We start from the raw sequence: 24,524 nt of genomic DNA, 5'->3' as shown, positions 1-24,524 counted from the left end.
CACCCCCGTGCTCGAGGTGCCAGGTCCATTTGACATTTCCATATGATTAGTGGGCCCAGGACGTTATTCTCCGGGCCCGCTAACCTCTCCCTCTTTGCGGGGAGTGGTTCCCTCAAACTGCTCCCCACTAACACGGAACAGGCATCTGACCCTGCTGGAGGGAACAGAGGCCATTGAGGCCCCCCCGGGAGTTCAGGCTAAGGGGGGGGTGTCCCTTCGGCAGTGCGAGTCTGGCCCTCTGGCACTGCCGAAGGAGCATACTGGCACTGTCCATTGGGCAGTGCAAAGGGGACAGGGTCAGAGGGGTGCGGGGCTGGGGGGGGGGAACGATCGGTGGAGGGGGGGGGGGACCTGCTGCCACTCTGCAAATGGATCGGTAGGGGAGGGAGGACGGCAATCAGGGCTGGCCATCAGGGTGGGATGGGTTCAGGGTTGCCATGGGGACGGGGGTCAGGGCTGGCCATAGGGGGCGGGTCAGACTGTCGCTGGGGGGTTGGGTTGGGGCTGGCTGGATTGGGAGGGGATGGGCCATTCTGCATGCGCCGATCTCCCCTCTGACAGATCAGCGCATGCGCAATGGGCCTCTCAGCGCTATACTGGCAGCCTCTTGGGTGGGAATAGGCCCTGCCCCCTACTTACCAGAGTGAATCACGCTGAGGCACTCTGCAATGCTCAGAGTGTCAAAGATGTGCTATGGTGAGTATGCTAAAAAATACCGGCAGGATTTACTCCTGTTTTCCCGCACGGTGGGAACTTAGAATTTTTTTGGGAGAATCCCAGCCAAGATTTTTTTTTCAGACAACTGGCAGATAAAATGGGAGTAAGAAGTCTCACAACACCAGGTTAAAGTCCAACAGGTTTATTTGGTAGCAAATACCATAAGCTTTCGGAGCGCTGCCCCTTCGTCAGATGGAGTGAAAATCTGTTCTCCAACAGTGCACAGAGACACAGAAATCAAGTTACAGAAATCAAGTTACAGCAAAGATACAATGGCCCACAGAAGGAAACACAGAAGATAAGAGCAGGAGGAGGTCATTTGGCCCTTCGAGCCTGCTGCACCATTCATTATGATGTGGAGATGCCGGCGTTGGACTGGGGTAAGCACAGTAAGAAGTCTCACAACACCAGGTTAAAGTCCATTCATTATGATCATAGCTGATCATCCAACTCGCTAGCCTAATCCTGCTTTTATAGTAGATTTTACGAGCTCAGATTCTATTTATTTGTGTGTGTGGAAGTGGTTATTTGCTGTGTGGGTCGGAACTTGTTGCTGTGTTGCAATGTGAATGAATCTTGCTCCAGTGCAGAGTTTGCTTCCTGGTCCAATTGATCGCGCGCATCAAGTGCGTGTGAGGCGGCGGCCTGCGCTTGAGGCCTCCGGACTGAGGGGGGCGCTGGCTGTGGCTGGCAGCGCTGCTCCGGTGTGTGCGGAGCGGTGCGGCCTGTGTCGGTCTCCCTGCAGTGGGACAGCACAGCACCATATGGCAAAGTGAAAGTTGGGGCTGCGGGCCGGGGAACTTTATTCGTTGGGGAAGCGGAGCAGCGCGGGGTGCCCGGCCGAGCACGAGGGTCGCCGCCGCCGCCTTGCGCTCCAAGATGCCCAGACGGTGAGTGAGTTAGCGCGCGCGGGGCTCCTGCCGGCTCTCGGTCGCGTCCGGAGGACAGGCCGCAGCGCCTGGAGCGGCCGGTGATCGGGACGCCGGGCAGCGAGTGCGGCCGACCGGGTAACCGTCGTGGACGCGCTGCAGGATGAGGCCGGGGCCCACACAAGGCAGTGTGTGTGTGTGTGGGGCCCCCTGCTCTGCCCGGGCTCAGCGGCCTGACTCAGGCCCAGGCCCCGGGTGGCAGCGAGCGCACTTCAGCCTCTCCCTCTGCCCACAGATCAGTGCTGATGTCTGAAAAGCCTGCTGAGTCCCAACTTGGGCCGAACTCCGGATTGAAGCAGCTCCTCTTAACTTGAGCTTTTTTTCTTCTTCTGTAAACTTTGTCCTTGTAAAAAATATTGCTTTGCTTCGCGGTAGAATGATCAGAATTTAAAAACCGATACTTCAAAGGTGAAATATATCTGTTTTCCAACACTTACTTTCTTGTTGGCTGAGCAGTTGTTTTGGGTTTTGCTTTTCTAGGGTTGATTCAATAATTTGTTTTAGGTTTGATGAAGTGACTTTCCAAATTCATGTTTAAAACTTTGCAGGCATGTTTTGCTTTATTTTTGGGCCTGAAATTGTTTATACAGTAGAACAAACTATTGATCTCATTTCACTTCATGTTAAAAAATCCATATTTGTAGTAAATATTGAAGTGAATTTGGTGTATTCATCTCTGGATTGTTTTGTATATCCATAGCTAGAGATGTCCAAAATGGTGCATGAAAACACATAGTTGGTGGCAAATATTCTTGATTTTATGTCTGTATATTTAAAATTAATAATGAATTTAATAACTAAATGATTGCCCGCTTAAGCACTTCAAACAAGGTTCCAGATTTGATTTTTGATGTGCTCTGGGTTATCTGTCTTGATTAAAGTGACAACTGTGATTGATTTCTCCAGCATTGGTAAGGTTGGATAAATCAAACCGTCTTCCCACAAGAGATAGGAGAAGACCAGACAGGCTGTTGAACCTGCTCTGCCATTCAATACAATCATGGCTAATTCTTCAACACTACTTTTGCACTTGTTTTCCATGTCTCTCGATTCCCTGAGCTGCCTATCTCAGTAAAAGTACTCAACAATAGAGCATCCACAAATCTCTGGGCCAGAGAATTCCAAAGATTCACGACCCTTTGAGTGAAGAAAATTTCTTCAGTCCCTTGTCCTGAGACTGTGCCCCTGTGTTTTAGCTTTCCCCTGTCAGGGGAAACAATCTCAAGTCCCTTCAGAATCTAGTATCTTTCAAAAAGATCGCCTCTCAATTCTTTTAAACTCCAAAGAATATTGTTTCAGTTTACTCAGTCTCTCATCCCAGGGACCAATACCGTGAACATTTGCTGTACTGCCTCCAATGCAAGTGAATTCTTACTTAAATATGGGGACCAAAACAGCGCACGCTATTCCAGGTGTGGCCTCACCAAAACCCTGTATAATTGTAGCAAGGCATTTTTATTCTTGTACTCCAGCCCTCGCAATAAAGGCTAAAATGTAATCTGTCTTCCTAATTGCTTGCTATACTTACATGCTTGCTTTGTATACCTTGTAAGAGTACACCCAAGTGTCTCACAACATGAACATTAACAAGTTTCAATTATTTTAACATGAGGTATTTCTATTCTTAGCACCAAAGTGAATAACCTTGCATTTCCCCACATTTTATATTCCCTCTGCTGCCTTGTTGCCCCTTCGCTTAACCTGACTCTAGTTCTTTGCAGCCTCTCTAATGTCCTCCTCACAGCTTGCATTTCCACTTAGCTATGCATTATCAGTAAACTTAGGTACATTATTTTCTGTCTCTTCATCTAGGTCATTAATATAGATTGTCAATAGTTGCAGCTGATGTGTAGTTTAGGTGTCAACCTTTGTTCAGTGGTCACACTCTTACCTCTGTGTCAGTAGGTTGTGTGATCTGGATGGACAAGTTGGTAAGGAATGAGGATATAGGGTGTTGGTGGTGGTGATGTTTTTTGGTTGAGATGTTTTGCTTGAGGTCTCATCACCCCCCTTGAATGAATGGGAAAGGTCTTTGGCACTGTGCAGAACCAGGGGAGTTCGTCCAGGTCAATATTTATCCCTCAAACAACATTGTTGAAAATCAGATTATCTTGTTTATCATGTTATTGGGCTCTTACTATGTGCAAATTAACTGCCAGATTTTCTGCACAAAAGTGGTGACTGCCTTTCCTAAGAACTTGAACAAGTCCAACAGCATCTGTGGAGAGAGAACAGAGCTAATATTTCAAGTGTGGATGACTCTTCATCAGAGCTGATGAGTCATCCAGACTTGAACGGCCAGTTCTGTTCTCTTCACGGATGCTATCAGACCTGCTGGGGTTTCCCAGCATTTTCTGTTTTGTTTCAGATTCCAGCATCTGCAGTAATTTGTTTTTGTCCTGAAAATTTGATTGGCTGGGAAGGGCTTTGGGATTCCCTGACAAATAAATATATATGAAAGGCACTATATAATCACCTGTCTTCCTGGCTGATGTGAAAACTTTGTGTTTGTAGTTTGTGCATGTTCATTGCAATATTACATATACATGAACTTGAATTGCACTGCTCTCTGCAGATTGTTGCAAAGAATTCCTGATTTTCAGACCCTAACCCCAAGTCTACATATATTTCCATATGCCAAAATGTGCACAGTTGTTGATCATCTGAAATTTCCAAATTCATGTCTTGGAATCTGTTTAGATGGATTTTAATTTCCCTTTTTCTATGATGTTTCCCTTGAATTAAAACTGGAACATTTATTTGGGTTCTACTCAAGTTTGAGCTCAAAGGGTCTTCAGGACCATGCAGGAGATTGCAAGAGAAGATTAAGTGGTATGAAATGAGAGAGGTTAAAAAACTGATATAAAATGATTTGAATGGCAAAAGCAAGAATAGGAGTTAGCAGGATATTTTAAAGTGTGGTTGGAAGTGGCTCATATTTAGTGCATTGGATTCACTTCTGTGGCCACTTCTCATCATTGTCCAAATCAATCATTTAGCTTTCAGTCCAGAGCAGGGTTCTGCAACCTCGGGCTTTCGAGGCACTTGCAGCTCTTGTACATCTTATTTGCAATTCCCAACTTGTTGCAGTTGGAACGCACTAGAGTGAAAAAGGTCTGAAAAGTCAAGTCAAAGCCGTGTTTTTATTGTGGGCCTAATCACTATGCTGCATTTCACAGTTTGAAATGATTGTTATAACGAGCAACATCACCATGCTCTAAATAAACCAGTTTGAGTGGCATAACTGCACCATTATTAAAAATGATGCCTTTGGTTTGAAATACAGGATGAGAAGCTATTCTGTATCACAAGAATCATTAGTTGAAAAAGTTGCCTTAATTTCAAACATCTTAAGTTAGGATTTGTTTTAAAGTTGACTTTACTGACAAAATAATCACAGACAAAAGTTTTTAAAAAGCACGATAATTCAGAGTTAAGTATACTTTAATTCTATTTATACACAAATATAAATTATGCATTCTACCAGAGACACTGGGTAACTTGCCAAGTATTTGGTTTAGAAATGCTGAATGTTCAGCTTGTGGCTTCTGACAGGCTCTTCAGGTGAAAAAGATGGTTGACTCCAGTCCAGAATGAACTTGTGCAGAATTGACTTTAAAATGTCTGTCGATTTTGTGGTGCTACACTCTCTACACCGTATCATGATGAAATTGCAGAAAAGAGTTAAGTAACCACAGAGTTCTCGTATCTTGTGGATGCATCAAAAAATGGCAGTATTCAAATTGGTGTGACAGTATTAACATTGAAATGAAATATATAGAGTTTGCAACAAACAGCTTGGGTAGATTTCCTTTTACAAAGAAAATGTTAAATTTGTCCAGCACTGAATACAGAGTGTCTTTTTTAGCTTAATAGTTTGTTTTAAATTGCCAGATGATTGTTTAAATGTAAATCAATAGGTTTCTTTAATAAATCTATTCGTTATTTACTCTTCTATCTTCTTCCCTTACTGGGGAACAAATTTTAGTTGGTGATGTTGGGTTGTTCATAACGTTGAATGGTGGATTGCTTTGCAGGAGAGCATGTTGATTTATTTATGAAGAATGTACAACCAGTGTTAATTCCTTGCCATTTGCCAGCATGTTTTCAGGGCTCTCCTGGCTGCCTAATACAAAACAAATATAATACTTACCTATGTATTGTATGCTAACAAATTTTTTAGTTGATCATTTTGATGTACCAATACAAAATCAAAAGTAAAGTTGTTTGGAATTGTTGTTTTGCTTTGCAACAAAATCACAGCATGCAAAGCCACCTTGGTATAAGTACCAGATGACAACAAGACGTATCTATAATTTTGTATTAGTTTGCAGATTTATTTGTTCCCGTTTGCACTGGTTTCTCTATTTCCAATTTGATCTTGTGCAGCTCACTATTTTGATTCAGCATTGGGTTTGAGCACTCAGTTTGCGCTTTGCATTCTAAATTGATCATCGAGGTACCAGTGATGTAGAGTTCTGCTGTCAATAATCAAGGCCGTAATGAAATGCGAATGATTTCAGAAATGTGGGTTATCTTCCTGCAGCTTGAGTAAATGACAAAATTCCCATGGTGAACAGTTGATCATCTTAGTTGGGTTTTGCATTTTTATATCTGTGTTCCCACTGTATGGTCTCAAAACTTGGATCTGCTTCTGCTCTCGCTTCTTAAATTTTAAATAACTTACTTTTAACTTAAAGTTAAAATCTACTTAAAGTTAAAATCTACTTTGCAAGCCCAAAAGAATATGTCAAATATCACATACAAAACATTATTTATGAATGATTGTTGAAATGTCCTGAAGTTTTGTTGTTTTCTTTTGAAAGAACCAAGAGAACTGAGAAACGTTTGAGAAACTGTGGAGCAAAAGACTGGGAAAAGAACATTCTAGAAATTAAGAGCCCAAAAAGAGAGCATTCAGTTCATTGTATCTGTACTGACTTGTGACTGGAACAATACAAAAGTGTTCCCACTGTCCTGTTCTGTTCGCGTATTCCTGTCATTATTTGCTTCAAGTGATTAATCTGTCGTTCACTTTAAAATAGATAGCACTTTCTCATTAAAGTATGCACAGATCATTCCATGCTTTTGACAATTCTCTCTTGAAGGAAATGTTTCTTGACTTCACTTGTTTTCTGTGACACTTTTAAATTGACCCATCAATACTGGCTTCTTAATCAGAGGGCATCATTTCCTATTCGGTTTGCTGAAATTAAACCTCCTTCACTTGAGTCAAAACAGTCCCAGAATCTTCAGTTTCCTCTTATGAGTTTTGAAGCCTTGGTGTTGTCCGAACAAGTTTGCACTTTGCACTCCCTCTGCCTTTGTCCTTTTATAATGGGGTGCCCAAAACTGCACGTAGTACCCTGGCCTCGCATTCTGTAGATGCATTGCACAAATGTATCCTTATCCCCTTTGTTATTGTGTTTATTGTTAATTGTTCTTGGATGTAGTTCTTGTTTCTGGTTTGGAATGGTGTGTGGTTGTCCTGTTGTGATTTGTGCTGTTTTGTATATACGAAATGTAATTGCAGATTGAATTTGTCACACAGCTAACGAGCTGCTTTTTAGTATGATGATTGAAGTTAGTTTTTTGGGGAAAATTACCAAGTTCAGTTTATTTTGAGGAGACCTATTGAGAGAAGAAAAGTAAATAAACAAATGGTAATAAATAAATGGCAGATTTATTGCACAGGCAGCTAATGCAGAACAAGGAGTTACTTATGCAGTCCAAAACTTCATACATTACAAATTCTATATGCAAACAGCATTAGTCGATAATGACAATATGTGAGGCTTGAAACAGCAGCCTCTAGTATACTCCCCTTATACCATTAGGAAAAGTGGTGTGACTAGCTAGCTACATTCTGGTGACTTGTTCCAATTTGGATGAACCTATGCATCCACTGATATTTGCCAACAATGCAAACTCCAACCAGGCACTCCAAGTTGAACACAAGACCTGACAGTGGAGTTGCATTTGTGAGAAAATATTCTCCAGGATTTAGAACAGAATTCATACAAGTCTAGAAATCAGTGTGATTGATTTATTCTGGATTGCTTTATAGATATAGAATCTTGCATTTTAAAGTTTACTTTGGTAGTATTTCTCAGGTAGCTCAGACATCAAAGAAGATAGATCAAAGCAAGTTCTCATTTATTTTAGTGATTGTTTTTTGCCAATTCATGTGGGATTGGTAGCCTTAGAAATGGAAGAACAATTTAAACAACTCCGTTCCTTGTTCTCAAATATCTCTATGGCCTCGCCTCTCCTATCTCTATGATCTCTTCTAGCCATACAGCTCTGAGATATCTGCTCTCCATTAGTTACCTAGGGCCTAATCTGGAGGATTCGTTTCCTAAACCTCTCTGCCTTTTGACCTTTCTTTCCTCCATTAAGGTACTCTGATAACCTACTTCTTTCATCAAGTATTTGGTCATGTATCTTAATGTCACCTTGACATAGCTCGGAGTCACTTGGTTATATAATGCCCCTGTTAAGTGCGTTGTGATTTTATTTACATTAAAGGTGCCATATAAATGCATTTTAGCACCTCTCAGTCTTATGATTTTTTAAAGATCATTTTCTGTATTTCATGGAGTTTTATTTAGAGCTTGTGTACTTGGTCATCGTTCTTTGTCCTGTCCAGCATAGGATGTTAGACTGTCTACCTGGTTGGCAGCAGGCACTGGCAGTCTGATTCTCCCTGGAGCTTGTGGTGTGGCACTTGTATGACACATGTGGGAAACTTTATCTGCCAAATGTTCAAATATTGTTAATCAAGTCACCCATAATACTCATGGCCTTGAAGGTGCAAGTGTTGGGATAATCCTGTTTCGTCATTCTGTAGATGGAATAACCCATTCCTCTGCTTTATCCGCTTACTGTTGCTCTTTGAACTTCATTCAAGATTTTCCTGGCCATTTCTTTAATACTTTTTTCTTAGGTAATTATGAACTTGATTTGTGATATGACACTGCTGAGGCCATACTTGCAAGTTTGACATCTTTCAAAAACACAAAGTGACAGCAGATGTAAATATTATTAGAATAGAGAAATGAATGTTGACTTGTTTGAGTATCCAGTAAAGCTGTAAATTGTTTCACAAGCTTTTCGTCTGTATTCAACCTGTAATTTTGATTACAGTATTACTATGTAAATTATCTTGAGGTAATATAAGTCACGTGCAATGTTAGGACAAGCAAATGCTTCAGTAATAAATATTACAGGACCTTTTGCTTTATTCTATACTGATTGATTTAGATATCTTATCATGGATGCCTTGACAGGATGAATCAGGCAGGCTGAAAATTGGTATTTAATATTCAAGTCTGAGAACTGGCTAAAATTAAAGGTTTCTGGTCATCCTATCTATTTTGGCTATATTCATACAGAGATGAAAGGACAATGTTTTAATCTCGTATGTTAAATAGTTCCCATATTTTAAAAGCATGGCAATTTAATTACCAGTCTATTGCAATTTAAATGTGCCATTTGGGACCTAATGTAAGACTTTAAGTCTTGATTCTCACGAACTCATGTTTTGGTGTTGCTTTTAAGTTTGAAATTTCAGATGCACTTCTCAAAATAGAAGGATGAGAAGGTGAATAGTGCATGTGACGCAGATGCTATATAGAAGTTGGTTTTAGGAATGGTATCCTAAATACTGCCAAAATCTAAAATTTATTTTAATTAAATTTTAGAAGGATTGTTTTAAATTGATAATTAAAAAGATTACTTTGTGTTCCCCATCCACTTTAAAAAGTCCTTTTGAAATATGAGGTTGAAAACTGATGATCCCCATCTGTATCTCTCTTAACAAAGAGTGAACACCAATAATATATTGTTCACTCTTCCTCCAAGCAATCTTCCAACTTGTTGTTTGTACTTGTGATTTAGAGGAAGAATTGTTAAATCTTGTGAAGCCACTGAATTGCGTGTGGTTGTACTGATGAAGTCTGGAAGCCTTCTACTTGTTAAACCTTTATTCAGGCAAGGCTCTATAGGGGAAAACTTTGCTGGCATTTTGCATGTCGTTATTCGCAAAGCAGTAAGATCAGTTAACAGATGAGTGCTGATTTCCTCAAATATCTCTCAACATTTCCACTCTGCCTCTGCTTCTCCCTGTGGCGAAGCATCGTCAAACCCCTCGCATAAGATATTTCTCCTCAATTCTATGTATGATGGTGATTAAAATTTATCACCTAAATTATATGATTTTGTATTTGATGGAAATTGATCACAGTCTGGAATTATAATGATTTTTAATAAGTGCCCGAAGTTTTTTGAGTTTCTTGGTTGCTGAGGTGCATAAAGTGGACATATGAACTTTAGATCACATCTTTCATCTCCTCCAGAAGTCACAAAGTGCTTCGCTATGTCAAGTTGTTTTGAAGTGTAGTGTAATGATGTAATGTGTGAAAATGCAGGAGCCAATTTGTTCTGCAGAATGTTACACAATCAGCTTTGAGATAAATTGGCCCATACTTTTTTTTCCTCAAAAGAGGACACCATCGATTCCCGGCTTGGGTCAATGTCTGTGTGTAGTTTGCACATTCTCCCCGTGTCTGCGTGGGTTTCCTCCGGGTGCTCCGGTTTCCTCCCACAGTCCAAAGATGTGCGGGTTAGGTTGATTGGCCATGCTAAAATTGCCCCTTAGTGTACTGAGATGTGTAGGTTCGAGGGATTAGAGGGTAAATATGTAGGGATATGGGGGTAGGGCCTGGGTGGGATTGTAGTCGGTGCAGACTCGATGGGCCGAATGGCCTCTTTCTGCACTGTAGGTTTTCTATGATTTCTATGATCACCAATTCTGTCCCCTCTCAGTACTATTTTGAAGTGTCAGTTTGAATTGTGTTAAAATCTCTGCAGTGGGACTTAAACGCCTGACTTTAAGCGCGAGTGCTACCAATGAGCTGGGGCTTGCACCTAATTCTTTGAAAACACAGATATTATATGTCCAGTTTTGGTTTAGCTATCTGTTTCTAGTGGCAGAGGGAGGGTGAACAATTTGGGCCGGCACTGTGGTTAGTACTGCTGCCTTAGCACTAGGGACCCGGGTTCGGTTCCCGGCTTGGGTCACTGTCTGTGTTTGAATCATAGAAATCATAGAAACCCTACAGTGCAGAAGGAGGCCATTCGGCCCATCGAGTCTGCACTGACCACAATCCCACCCAGGCCCTACCCCCACATATTTTACCCGCTAATCCCTCTAACCTACACATCCCAGGACTCTAAGGGGCAATTTTTAACCTGGCCAATCAACCTAACCCGCACATCTTTGGATGGTTTAGTTAGCATGTTCTCCTCTGGGTGCTCTGGTTTCCTCCCACAGTCCAAAGACGTGTGGGTTCGGTGGATTGGCCATGTTAAATTACCCCTTAGTGTCAGGGGGATTAGCTCGGGTAAATACATTGGGTTTATGGGGTAATGGAGATAGAGCCTGGGTGGGATTGTGGTCTGTGCAGTCTCAATGGACCGATTGGTCTCCTTCGGCACTGTAGGATTCTATAGTTAGACCACAATCGGAAGAGGTGCAAACTGGGACATAAAGGCTGGTGAAAATTGCAGAGGTGCAATGCAATGAGGCCATGGATTGAAGATGAGAAAGCAGATTTTAAAATTGACATGCTGTGCAGTAGGAAACAATGAAAGTTGTCAAATGCAGGGCTGATTGGTATGTGGGACATTGTGTGACATTGTGCTGGACAGGGTATTGTTTGATGAGTCTTTGTAAGTTGGAGTTGGAAATGGATGCTGTGAACATTGTGAAAATCATGTTTTCGGGACCAAAAAAAGATTGGAAGGAAATGAAGGAGAAACCTTTTTGTAAAGGATTGGTGGCTTTGGAACAGGTTACTGTTAGTGGTAAAATAAATCTGAATCTATCTCAATAAAGAACTAAACTTGTTCCAGTCAATAAATCAGATTTGCAATATTAGAAGTGCACCTAATGAAACGGTGGATTATATGGACTGAAGATCTTCTACATGAAATAGTAATTAAAAGTCCAACAGGTTTATTTGGTAGCAAATACCATAAGCTTTCGGAGCACTGCTCCTTCGTCAGATGGAGTGGATATCTGCTCTCAAACAGTGCACAGACACAGAAATCAAGTTACAGAATACTAATTAGAATGCAAATCTCTACAGCCAGCCAGGTCTTAAAGGTACAGACAATGTGGGTGGAGGGAGCATTCAACACAGGTTAAAGAGATGTGTATTGTCTCCAGACAGAACAGCTAGTGAGATTCTGCAAGATCAGGGGGAAAGCTGTGGGGGTTACTGATAATGTGACATAAATCCAACATCCCGGTTTAGGCCGTCCTCATGTGTGCGGAACTTGGCTATCAGTTTCTGCTCAGCGACTCTGCGCTGTCGTGTGTCGTGAAGGCCGCCTTGGAGAACGCTTACCTGAAGATCCAAGGCTGAATGCCCGTGACTGCTGAAGTGCTCCCCCACAGGCAAGACTGTTCTCTTCCTGTGGGGGAGCACTTCAGCAGTCACGGGCATTCAGCCTTGGATCTTCAGGTAAGCGTTCTCCAAGGCGGCCTTCACGACACACGACAGCGCAGAGTCGCTGAGCAGAAACTGATAGCCAAGTTCCGCACACATGAGGACGGCCTAAACCGGGATGTTGGATTTATGTCACATTATCAGTAACCCCCACAGCTTTCCCCCTGATCTTGCAGAATTTCACTAGCTGTTCTGTCTGGAGACAATACACATCTCTTTAACCTGTGTTGAATGCTCCCTCCACCCACATTGTCTGCACCTTTAAGACCTGGCTGGCTGTAGAGATTTGCATTCTAATTAGTATTCTGTAACTTGATTTCTGTGTCTGTGCACTGTTTGAGAGCAGTTATCCACTCCATCTGACGAAGGAGCAGTGCTCTGAAAGCTTATGGTATTTGCTACCAAATAAACCTGTTGGATTTTAACCTGGTGTTGTGAGACTTCTTACTGTGCTTACCCCAGTCCAACGCCGGCATCTCCACATCATAATTTTATAGATACAGGCTAAAATGCAAAGGCTAGAGCAAAACCTCCACCACCCCACCAAAACTAGGAGAATTCAACAATAATCTCTTGGCAAGTGCTCAGGATGTGCGTAAATAGAGCGTGCTTTCACCCTGCAGTTGAAACACCTGCATTGTACCAGTGCCTGACATCCTTTCCGTATCTTTGTTACTTCTGAGTAATACAACAATCAGCTTTGTGATCTGAGCTTGCATCAATTTAGAATCACATTAAGATTGCCCAAATTCATTTCAGTTAGGGCCTTTATAATTGGCTGCGAGGTGGCAAGCATGCAGACTGATCTTTGAAAAAAGGTTTCATCATTTACGTGTTGGCCTTAGCTCACAGGGGACTCTCTCGTCGAAGATACTTGGTTTTCATGGGTTCAAACCACACTCCAAAGATTTGAGCAATTATGCAGTACTGTGGAAATGCTGCATGTTGTGGGTACTTTCTTTTGGATGAGATATTAAACTTCCTCCACAATGTAAAAGACCCCATGGCATTATTTAAAGAGCAGGGTAGTTTTGGTGCAGTGGCCAATATTTATCCTTCCACTGGCATCAGTAAAACAGATGAACTATTAATTGATTTCATGGCCTTTTGCCACATTTCTGTATATTACAGCAGTGGCTATGCTTAAAGTACTTCATTGGCTGTGAATGCCTTGGGACATCTTCAAACATTAAAGGTGTTTTAAAAATGCTTTATTATACTTTGAGTTCTTGTCTTTGCTATTGATGTTGATTTAAGAACTTGGTTTGGAAATCCCCATTTCTCAAATTGCATGTAGTTTCTGTCCTTCACTGAGAAACTGAAAGATGATAAACTGAAAAAAAATGGTGAATTGAAAACAAGTGCTCCGTAGGATTAGAAAACTGGAACTTGATTGTTTTTCCATGTCTTGCTTAGTTACAGAATATTCAAATCTTTCTATTGAAAATGCAATCAGAATGATTATGCATAATTTTTATTTCTTTTAATGTGACACTTGCATAGCTTGGTAAAATAATTTGGTTTAAATCTTAATCTGACCAGGTATTATCTTCCCAAGGTTAGCAAGATTTCATGGTAAAATGCAGAAGTAGTACAACTGGGGATTTTCCCTGACTGCAGTTGTTCTGTAATTAAGTTATGTAAATGTCCATCAAGTGGACTTTCATGTACTGCAGGTGTTCTTTTTCTCAGGCATGATCGCTCATGGAGGGCCCCTTAGCCCTTCGAGCCCATATTGGTTCCATGTAGAGCACTAGAAAGTGCAGAGGAGATTCATCAGGAAGTTGCCTGGGCTGGAGTGTTTCAACTATGAAGAGAGGCTGGTTAGGATGGAGTTGTTTTCCTCATGAGGGACATAGATATAGTAGATAGGAAGAAACTTTTCCCCTTGCTAAACAGGGTCAATAACCAGGGGCCTTAAATTTAAGATCAGAGGCAGGAGATTTGGAGGGGTTTTGATGAAAAAACTTTTCCTCCCAGAGGGTGGTGGGAATCTGGAACACGCTGCCTGAAAGGGTAATCAAGGCAGGAACCCTCACATTTAAGAAGCATTTAGATGAACACTTGAAAAACCATTGCACACAAGGCTACGGACCCAGTTGTGGAAAATGGAAATAGAATGTTTGAGTGCTTTATGGCTGGCACGGACATGAGCCAAGGGCCACTTGCTGTGCTGTAAAACTCTATGATTATGACTAATCCGGTCAGTCCCATTCCTCTGCTCTGTTCCCGTATTACTGCAAATTTATTTCCTTCAAATGCTCATACAATTTCCTTTTGAATTCCTTAATCGACCCTGCTTCCACTACCCTGTAGGCAGTGAGTTTGTCACTGCATTAAAAAACTCTTCCTCACAACTCCATTGCAACTCTCGCCCAATGGCAACAGCTTTTCTTTACCAATCCTATTTAATCATTGTATGTAATCAGTGTGTGTGACACTGTCCTGGGGTAAGGAGCCTGTACAACAGGGAAACAGAACCAGAAATGCAGTAAAGTTTGAAACTGCCACTTATCTTCCCAGCACAGCTGCATGACCTCCTGGTTTTTCTCACATTTAGTTAGTGACTGAGTTACACATGCTGGCCTATACCTGCACCAAGTTGGTGCACAGACATCCCAGGCCCACTCACACATGCCACTCAGTGATTTCTGTTGATGAAGGGTACTTTGGGCGCGCTGTCCACTCCCTGCTCTTCGGCAGCTTTGACCCTGTGGGTCCAGCGTTAACCTGTCAGTGTTCTCTCTACAGTCACCATTGCTGCCTAACCAGAGGGGGAACTCTATCATAAATGTGATCTCTGCAAGCCCATCAGGGGTCATGGCTCACCGTTTGTGAACCCTTGTCTTAAAAAGAAGTCCCCATTGTTCCAGTTCCAGTTTTTCCCATCTGACTTTGCTCCCATTTTACGCTGACGAAGATCCCTTCTCATCTAACTGAAATATTCTACTTTGGACTCTGAGCCAAATGTTTCCCTGTAGACACTTGGGGATCACTGTCTGCCCCTTGCTTTTCTGCAGCATCAACCCTGTGGGAAGCTGAGGTTCTCTTGGAGCAAAGGAGATTTAAGGGAGATTTGACAGAGGTGTATAAGATCATAATGAGTTTAAATAAGGTCAATAAAGCTGTATCCATTAGCTGATGGGAAAAGACTAGGTTTCACAGGTTTATGGTTTTGGGCAAAGGTGTGGTGGGGAAGTGAATGTGAGGAAAAGTTTTTATACAATGAGAGGTACTGACCTCTAATTTGGGTAATGGAAGCAGGGGCAATTAATGATTTCAAAAGGAAATTGAGTGGACACCTGAGGGAAATATACCTGCAGGAATACAGGATTAGAGCAGGGGAATGGGGCTGACTGTTGGATTGTTGTACAGAGAGCCAGTATTTACTCGATGCTGAGTCATTGATGAAATAAGGTCAGTTGAAACCTGGCTTTGTTACTTGGCCCACCTCATTTCCCAGCACCAGTTTCACCAATGCCTCCTTCCAAGTTGGATTGAAATATAATGGTTAAGGAAGTTCTTATAGATATTTCTTACCTTCCTTTCCTTTTCTGTAGCATTATCCCAATCGATATTTGGGCGATTAAAATCCCCAATATCATTATTCTGCCTCCATCTCGCTCACTATTTGGAGGATGATTGTAGCCTTTTTGTTTATCAATTGTAAACAAATGGATTACACCCCCTCAAGGACATCATCATTTTGAAACACTGCCGTGTCTTCCCTAATCAGTACGGCTCCATAATTCCCTTTTTCCTTCCTCCTCTTTTCTTGACACGTTGTATCCCTGAATATTAAGTGTCCAAACCTCAACATTTTTCTTAGATCATATTCCCACATGACTATTTGTTTTTGTAGTTTACCAACCTATTTAACAGACTTTGTGCACTTACATACGTGCATTCTTCACCTCTCCTTGTATTCCTCATAGTTTAAACTCTCTCCAACCACAGTTGAGAACTTTTCCACAAGGACATTATCCCAGCCCTGTGGGGGTGCAACCGTTGCTTTAGAAGCGATGCCTCCTGCCCCAGAAAATGTCCCTACGCCCCAAGAAACTGAAGCTGTCAGTCCTGCACCAGGCTTCAAGTCATAGGTTGATGCTTTGTAGATTGCTATTTCAACTCTGAATAGCCTGTGACAGTAGGGGTAATCCAGAAATGATTATCTTTAAAATTCTACTCTTTAACTTTGTCCCTAGCCCCTGAAATCTGACTTTACAACATCAGTACTTACCCCTCTATGTCATGGGTACCAATGTGTACCCAAATTTATGGCTCACTGTATCCCCTCTGCAGAATATTCTGAATCCTTTTTTTCGCTAAGTTTAAGTAAGTTTATTTATTAGTCACAAGTAGGCTTACATTCACATGCAATGAAGTTACTGTGAAAATCCCGTAGTCGCCACATTCTGGTGCCTGTTCGGGTACAGAGGGAGAATTTAGCGTGGCCAATTCACCTAACCTGCACGTTTTTGGACTGTGGGAGGAAACCGGAGCAGACACAGGGAGAACGTGCAAACTCCACGCAGACAGTGACCCAATCCAGGAATCGAACCCAGGTCACTGGCGCTGTGAGGCAGCAGTGCTAACCACTGTGCCACCACGCAGCCTGTGCTGTCCTTTATCGTGGCACCAGGGAGGTAACGTACCTTGTAGCATTTACAGTGATGGTATAGAAATGCATATCTGTCCCCCTAACTATGGAATCCCCGATATCAACCACATTCTTCCTTGTTCCTTCCTGTCTACATTGGTGCCACGGCCTGCACTGTGTACTCCTTCAAGGCTCCATCGCTTCTAACAGTCTCCAATACTGATTGCTGGTCCCTGCAGTCTTCAGTCTCCAAATGAAAAGTTCACTAGTTGGTCTGTCATAGAAGGTTTCTATACTTTCCTGGCGCCTGATGGTGGTGCTGTTTTACCACTTCGGATATAAACTGCAATTTATTTTCAGTGGTAAAATCTTGCTTCTAGAATATGTCCAAATGCTCCTGAAAACTCCATGTTATTCATGTTAAGAACTGAAGCAAGGAATTAACAATGCATTTGGCAACACTTGTGAATATTTGAAACCACCCAGTTTTGAGTAAATTGTGCCATTCAGTGATCCTTCTGTCCATACTTCAAACCGAATGTATACTTTGCAGATCATATAATTTTAGTTCAGCTGGCTGCATAATAAAATGGTAATAATTAACGCACAACAAAGATGGAATGGAAGGTGAAGTGTTGTGACTGCAGAATGTGGGAGTTCCTGGATAAGAGTGTGATCCAAGGCAAACAGGTTTGTAATATGTGTCAGAGGCTTGAGTAGCTTCGATTCCGAGTCATTGAGCTGGAGACCGAGCTGCAGACATTGCGATGCACCAGGGAGGGGAAAGCTACCTGGTTACTTGGTTCCAGAAGGTGGTCACACCCCTTAGGATACAGTCTTTTGATTTGATGAATAGTCAGGGACAGGAGGATGTGACTGAGGCAGTTAGGGGGGTTGATAAGATACAAGTGGAGAAGCCTTAGTTTTTTCAATTGTCCAACAGGTTTGAGGTTCTTGTAGCCTGTATGGATGAAAGCAGGGACTGCAGGGTGAATGAGCATACTGGCAATGGCACTGTGGCAGAGGAAGCCATTCAAGTCTGGGTGGGGGTGTGAATAGGATTGTAGTGGGAATAGGGGACAGTATAGTCAGAGGGGGAATTGACACAGTTCTCTGCAGCCGGGAATATGCATATCAACGGCTGTGTTGCTGGCCTGATGCCAGAGTTTGGGACATCTGCCTGGGGCTAGGGAGGAGGATGATCTAGTTGTTGTGGTCTACGTTGGTACCAGTGACAAATAGGACTAGGAAAGAGGTTCTGCATGGGGCTTAGGAGCAGCTGAGGGCTAAATTGAAACAAAGAACCTCAAAAATAATCTCTGGATTATTACCTGTGCTACAAACAAATTTGTGTAGGGTAAATAAGATGAGAGAGATGAATGCATGGCTCAAACATGTGGGATAAATGTGTTTCAATTAATGAGGTCTAGGAACTAAATCTTTGGAATGGCCCTCATCTGAAACAAGCTGGGACCAGTGTCCTGTCGAGTTGTGTAACTAGGGTGGTAGAGAGGGCTTTAACTAAAGAGTGGGGAGAAGAGATCATTTGAAAGGAGATGTAGTAAATGCAAGGATAGCGATGAGATAATAGAGCAGGGGAGTGATTTGGGTAAAGATAACCAGAATGTGGCAGGAAGGGACAGAGCATACAAACTTAAAAGTGCAGCAGCAGATAAGGCCAAAGTTTGCAAAAATAATCAGAAGATACAATTAAAGGCCCTGTATCTGTGCACAGTATTCATAACAAAATAGATGAATTGTTCGCACAGATAGAAATAAATATTAATAAGCTGATAAGTCATCATAGAGATGTGGTTGCAAGGTGACCAAGGCTGGGACCTGAATATTATAGGGTATTTGATATTTGGAAAAGATAGGAAGCTAAGAAAAGCTGGTAGGGTAGCTCTGTTAATTAAAGGATGTCATTAGTGCTCTAGTGAGAGATGCCCTTTTGGCTTGAAAGAGCATGATGTTGATTCTGTGACACAATTTGGGTAGAGGTGAGACCTCTAGGAAAAGTAAGAGGTCACTTGTGGGAGTTGTTTATAGGTCTTCGAACAGTAGTTACGTTGTTAGACAAAGTGCACAGGAAGAAATAAATGGGGCATGTGAGAAAGGTACCACAGTAATCATGGGTGACTTCAATCTACATGTGGATTAGACAAATGAGATTCAGTGATAAACTATGAACTCATCTTCCAGGTTATGTGGGAAATTTCTTGAGGCAGTATGTTCTCGGGCCAACCAGGGAGCAGGATATTCTAGACCTGGTAATGAGCAATGGGACAGGATTAATCTTTTGATAAGATGCCATATCAAATGTTATATCACAAGATAAGATCTCATGATGAAGGGGGTAGCATATTATCAAGGTTAAAGGATTGGTTAGCTAACAGGAAGCAGAGAGTAGGGAAAAATGGCTCTTTTTCAGGTTGGCAGGCTGTAACTAAATGGAGTGCCACAGGCATCAGTGCTGAGGCCTCTGCTATTTACAGTTTATATGAATGAACGATTTGGATAAAGGGACTGAATGTATGGTTGCAAAATTTGTTGATGACACCAAAGTACTTAGGAGAGTAAGTGATAGAGTGTCTGCACAGGAATATGGACAGGTTATGTGAACAGGCAAAAATTTCATTAAGTGATGTGCAATGTGATTGAGTTTGTCCACTTTGGCAGGAAGAATAGAAAACTTAAATTGAGGGAGGTTGCAGAACTCAGTGATGCAGAGGGATCTGGGTGACTTGGTACACAAATCAACAAAAGTTAGTGTGCAGGTTTAGCAAGTGATTAGGAAAGCAAATGGAATGTTAGCATTTATTGCAAGAGGAATGCAATATTAAAGTAAGGACATTATATTGCAACTGTACAGGGCATTGATGAGAAGATATCTGGAATACTATGTACAGTTTTGGTCCCCTTATTGAAAGAAAATACAATTGTATGAGAAACAGTTCGGAGATGGTTCACTCGACTCATTGCTAGGATGAAGAGCTCATCTTATGAAAGGTTGAACAAGTCCTTTCTATATCCATTGGAGTTTAGAAGAATGAAAGGTGATCTTATTGAAACGCACAAAATCTTGAGGGGACTTGATTGGGCAGAGAGTAAGAGGATGTTTCCACTTGAGAGAGACAAGAACTAGCAGACGAGGAGAAATCTTTTTTCTTGAACCTTGTTAGTCTGTGGAATTCTCTTCCACAGAGATCAGTAGAGGCTAGGGTCATTGACTGTATTCATGGCAGTTAGACAGATTTTTGATGCAAAGGGGAGTCGAGGGTTCTGAGGGGCAGACAGGAAAGTGGAGTTGAGACCACAAACTGATCTTACTGAATGGCAGAGCAGGCTTGAAGTGCTGAATGGCCTACTCTGGCTCCTAAGTTGTATGTTCCTATGAATATTAGCATCTTTGCATGGAGCAATATGTGGGTATGAGTTCAGTTCATATAAGAGCATCTAGTGTAAGCTTCCTTCTGAGTTTAAAAATTGAAGGTAATTATGTGTACATTTTTAGACAAGGTAAAATGAAAATGCATTTATATAGTGCTTTTAATATTTTTGATGTGTCAAAGACTCAAATGATTTCCAGCCAATGGCTTACTTTTGAAGTATAGTTAGAGGGATTTTGTCGGTAGATGGCGTCGCCAGTTTGTGCATTGCAAAAGCAAGGAACAGGAATGGGATAAATGTTCAAATAATCTGTTTTGATGATATTGGCTGATTGAATCGATGTTAGCCTGAACACGAGGGAAACTGTTTTATGCTTGAATCATGCTGTAGGATCTTTTATACCAGCAGAATTTGTAGATGATGTCTCAGTTTATCGTCTGCTCTGAAGGACGATGCATGTGACAACAAAGCATTCCTTCAGTACTGCACTGAATTGTCAGTTTTGATTATGTGCTCAAGGTTTCAGTGGTGTTTGAAAACACAACCTTCTGACTTGGAGAGAAGAATGCCGCCTCTGAGCCAAGCTTACACAAAATTCAGTGTTAATGAAAAAAAGTTGGATTCTTTTGGTGGTCTGAGAAAAGATACCCTGAAAACTTGCTTTGATCATCATGATGTTTGACACTTGCATATTTCTGCACAAGTCTTTGACTGATAATCACTGTAATTTTGCAATTGTTCCCTCCTGTTTTGTTTCGGTCATGTGTTCAGCAGAAGGAAGCTTTTACATCTCCATTTAAGAGAAAACAGATATTCACTGTAATGTCGGGACATGGATATCGAATAATGCATTATGATCTTGCAGCAAGTTCTCTGAACCCATTGGTGTACATGAAATTACATTGTGAAATTCCTGTACTAATATGGCTGAAGCCTGTCAAACTGTGTTGAGCACTAAAAAAAATAGGTTTTGCTTGTTAAGTTTTTCTGTATACCAAAAGCAAATGCTGAGCTAAAAGAAATTGCTGTCCTTGAATTTGCTTTTGTTGTATTTATCCACCTCGTCACAGTGTGTAAATATGTTAAATTCAAATTAGGAGATTGCTGAATGATGGGCCAGTATAATTGCCTGAGACCTGGGTTTCACTGATGCCATTGTTGATATGATGAAATTCTATTTCTCTCTTGACTTGAGGATTGTATATAAAAAGAATTTGGGCATTAACTCGTGGCTTTTGGATATACCACTTCTGGCACAAAATTATCTGGAATTTTATTTTAAGTTATTATCCAGCCAATTCCAATCATAAAAGCCATATAGATAGGTCAGGTGCAAAACATGTACGTTCATATAGAATCCTGCTAAATTTTTCATATATTTCAAAGTGCAATGGATTCACACATTGAATATTTGCACTACAGAGAGTGCACTGCCAAAGCTAGCATTATGATGCACTATTGGAGCAGAGTTAAAGCTCTACTGTCCATCCGATCATGATGCACTTAACCAGAATGTGATGCTCATGCATGATATCCAAAATGGAAAATTGATTGGAAGGAAATAATGTAGAGGAAAAGTTACTTCTGGAAAATCGGTCATGATCTGAATTCTAAGGTATCTATTGCTGTTATCTTATGGAACTCTCTCTTCTTTCTCCAGGGATAGTAGCAGTGACAGTGATTCCAGCTCATCCAGTAGCAGCAGTGGCAGTAGCAACAGCTCTTCCAGCAGCAGTTCAAGCAGTTCAAGTGGAAGCAGCAGCAGCAGCAGCAGTAGTAGTAGTAGTGATAGCAGTAGAAGGAGTTCCTCTTCAAGTCCTCAGGATAAAAGAGGCAGATCACCAAGGAATACCAGCAGGAAAAAGGAGGAAAGGCACTTTGAGAGAAGAGACAGAATTTTCTCACATGGGGACCATCGGATGAGAATATCAGATCGCGAAAGAAGGGATGAAAAGCTTCCCGTCAGGGAAGAGCGAAGCTCAAATATCAAACAATCAGGCTGGTCAAAGGATAGGAGGCTAGAAAGTGACAAAAGACGACGCTCCCCAGAGAGTTCTTGGAAAGAACCTTCAAGAAGCCGTAGTCCTCAGGAGATATGGCGAAGATACAGTCCAGATTCAAGGAGCAAAATTGGCGATGATAGGAGTAGAAGACAAAGAAGAAAATCTAGTAGTCTTTCTCCAAGACATCAAAGGAGGGAATACAGGTCCAGTTCTAGAAGTCCTCATCGATCATCAAGAAAGGAGGGTACAACTTCAAAGTTCAGCAGAGTAGAAAAATCTGATAGTCACAGGAGAAGTCCAGAGAGTCGGGACAAGAGAGCATTGAAAGATACTCGTCCAGCAAGTAACAAGAGTTCTTTACAGCTAGAAGAAAGTTCACGTCGAACACAAACTAGAAACTATAGTCCTTCGAGGTCAAGACAGTGTCTTTCTCATCATGAGTCAAGGGAGAAAAGCAGAGATAGCAGGAATCCTAGATCAGAAAGCTCATCTCGTAGCCCTCCTGTAGAAGATGTTAAAAGTTCTAAGAGCCCTGACTCTCATTGTTCAAATACAAGGCACGACTCCCAAAAATACAGTAAATTAGTAGAGTCTGATTTGGGGAGAAGGAAAGAAGAATATATTGTTACACAAGGGAGAGGGAATACTTCTGAAAGTCCAGATAGTAATGAGCCAAGCACTCGATCACCAAGTTATAGAAAACAACCACAGACTGCAGTGAGCTCTGTTAGAGAATGTTTCAGAAATATTAGCCCTGAAAGTACAAAGCAAAAATCTCCAAGTCCCTCTTCAAGAAGTAGAACTGATGAACGTGAATGTACTCCTCGAACACAGCAACAAAAAGCGGATGATTCACCCTGTTCAAGTGATCGAGAACTGCAAAAATCAGCATCTGAAAGTCCCAGATCATCCCGAAATGAAATTTCTGATTTTCAAAACAGCAGAGTAGTTCTACCAGACAGTCTAGAAGAAAGTAAAACTCCTACAGTGCAGGAAAAAGATAACCAAAAAACAAGTCCTGATCAAGGGAAAGAAAATTGGCCTGAAAGTATTCATTCCACAAGCAAAATAACTCTATCCTGCTCTGCCACAAGTTCTGGAAAAGATTTATCTGCAGATAAGAGTAATGATGAATCAAAACATCAAGACCTTGATTTGGGGAATAGCAAAAAAGATAGGAGTAGAAACTCCTCTAAAAGTTCAAGGCGAAGATCATCAAGCACCTCGTCGTCATCATCATCTTCGTCGTCCTCCTCTACTACCTCTTCCTCATCGTCATCATCATCCACATCATCTTCATCAACATCCAGTGAAGAAGAGAATAACGATAAACCGAGCTCTGACCAAGAACAGCCAACATCACTGCACAAATATGAGAAGAAAGGATCTAATTCGGAGACTTCGCCACTGCACACAAATACAAATAGTGAGAGAGGAAGTCCAGATGGGAAGGAAGAGAACAGGTTTCAAGACTTGGAGCCATCGAATGAGAAAAGGATGCTTTGTCTTGCAGACAGTACTGGGAAGATCCCTTCGCGAAGTCATAGTCCTTTGGAAGAGCAATCCCAATATCCAACTTCGTGTGATGCAATATATGAAAATTTGACATCCGTGCAGGAAATACACAGTCCTGATGGAGTATCTTCAAGTGAAAAGAAAGCAGATTATAAAACTGATTCTGACACATCGGTGTCATCTCCAGTTAGGGTTACACCCAGTTCTCAAAAAAGTAGAAAGTCTCTGTCAGATACCGAAAGAGCAGATGAAAGGAGCTGTCAAAAAGTAAGTCCTGACAAGGAACCTGACAGTACTTTGTCGTCTGATCCAACAGACGACAAGAACCTGCAAGCCATAGATAGCTCTGAGGTAGAAAACTCAAATATTCAGAGTCCACATGTATCCAGTCAAAGGCAGCAGAGTCCCATTTTGGACAGTGAAGAGAGAAAAGAACATCTTCAGAAAAAGAGGCAAAGATCATCTTCCTCCGAAAGGATGGTTGGTTCTAGGTCTGGATCTGACAGCCCTCGGGAACCTCCTCACAAAATAACATTGAAATCGAGTAGTCCTGTTTCTGGTTTGAAGAAGGGATCAGGGCTTTCTCCCACTGCTTCATCACAAGAGCAGGAACAGGAGGAAGAAGACAGCAAAAGACCAAGGGACATGACAGGTACAGTTACTTTTGATTGGATGAACACTTCAACATGCGAAGCTTAGTCATACAATTAACAATGGGGGAACAATGGGCTTGTATCTTGAAAGTTGTGTGATCTATCAGAATGATTCTCTAATTTGGAACAGTTGGAAATAGAGCATCGGAGGGAACCAAGCAATACTGTTCAGCCCATTTAATTTTTTATTACCATAGTTATCT

The 24,524-nt window shown here is 41.6% G+C and overlaps 1 protein-coding gene across 2 annotated transcripts in view; it reads left to right on the top strand.

The window, feature by feature from the left end:
• The first annotated feature begins 1,370 nt into the window (after nt 1-1,370).
• The window catches only part of cwc22 (CWC22 spliceosome associated protein), a 96,357-nt gene continuing 73,203 nt past the window's right edge, over nt 1,371-24,524 (top strand). The window contains exons 1-2 of one of the 2 annotated variants that reach the window (XM_078228506.1): nt 1,371-1,607; nt 21,811-24,320. In XM_078228506.1, coding sequence (XP_078084632.1) covers nt 1,597-1,607; nt 21,811-24,320 — 2,521 coding nt within the window. In that variant the 5' untranslated portion in view covers nt 1,371-1,596. The remainder of the gene's footprint in view (nt 1,608-21,810; nt 24,321-24,524) is intronic. The other variant, XM_078228507.1, reaches the window with a different exon arrangement.

Source organism: Mustelus asterias, chromosome 14 (genome assembly GCF_964213995.1).
Source record: "Mustelus asterias chromosome 14, sMusAst1.hap1.1, whole genome shotgun sequence".
Lineage (NCBI taxonomy): Eukaryota > Metazoa > Chordata > Chondrichthyes > Carcharhiniformes > Triakidae > Mustelus > Mustelus asterias.
The sequence above is the reverse complement of the archived record's forward strand: the minus strand, read 5'-3'. Positions and strand labels throughout refer to the sequence as shown.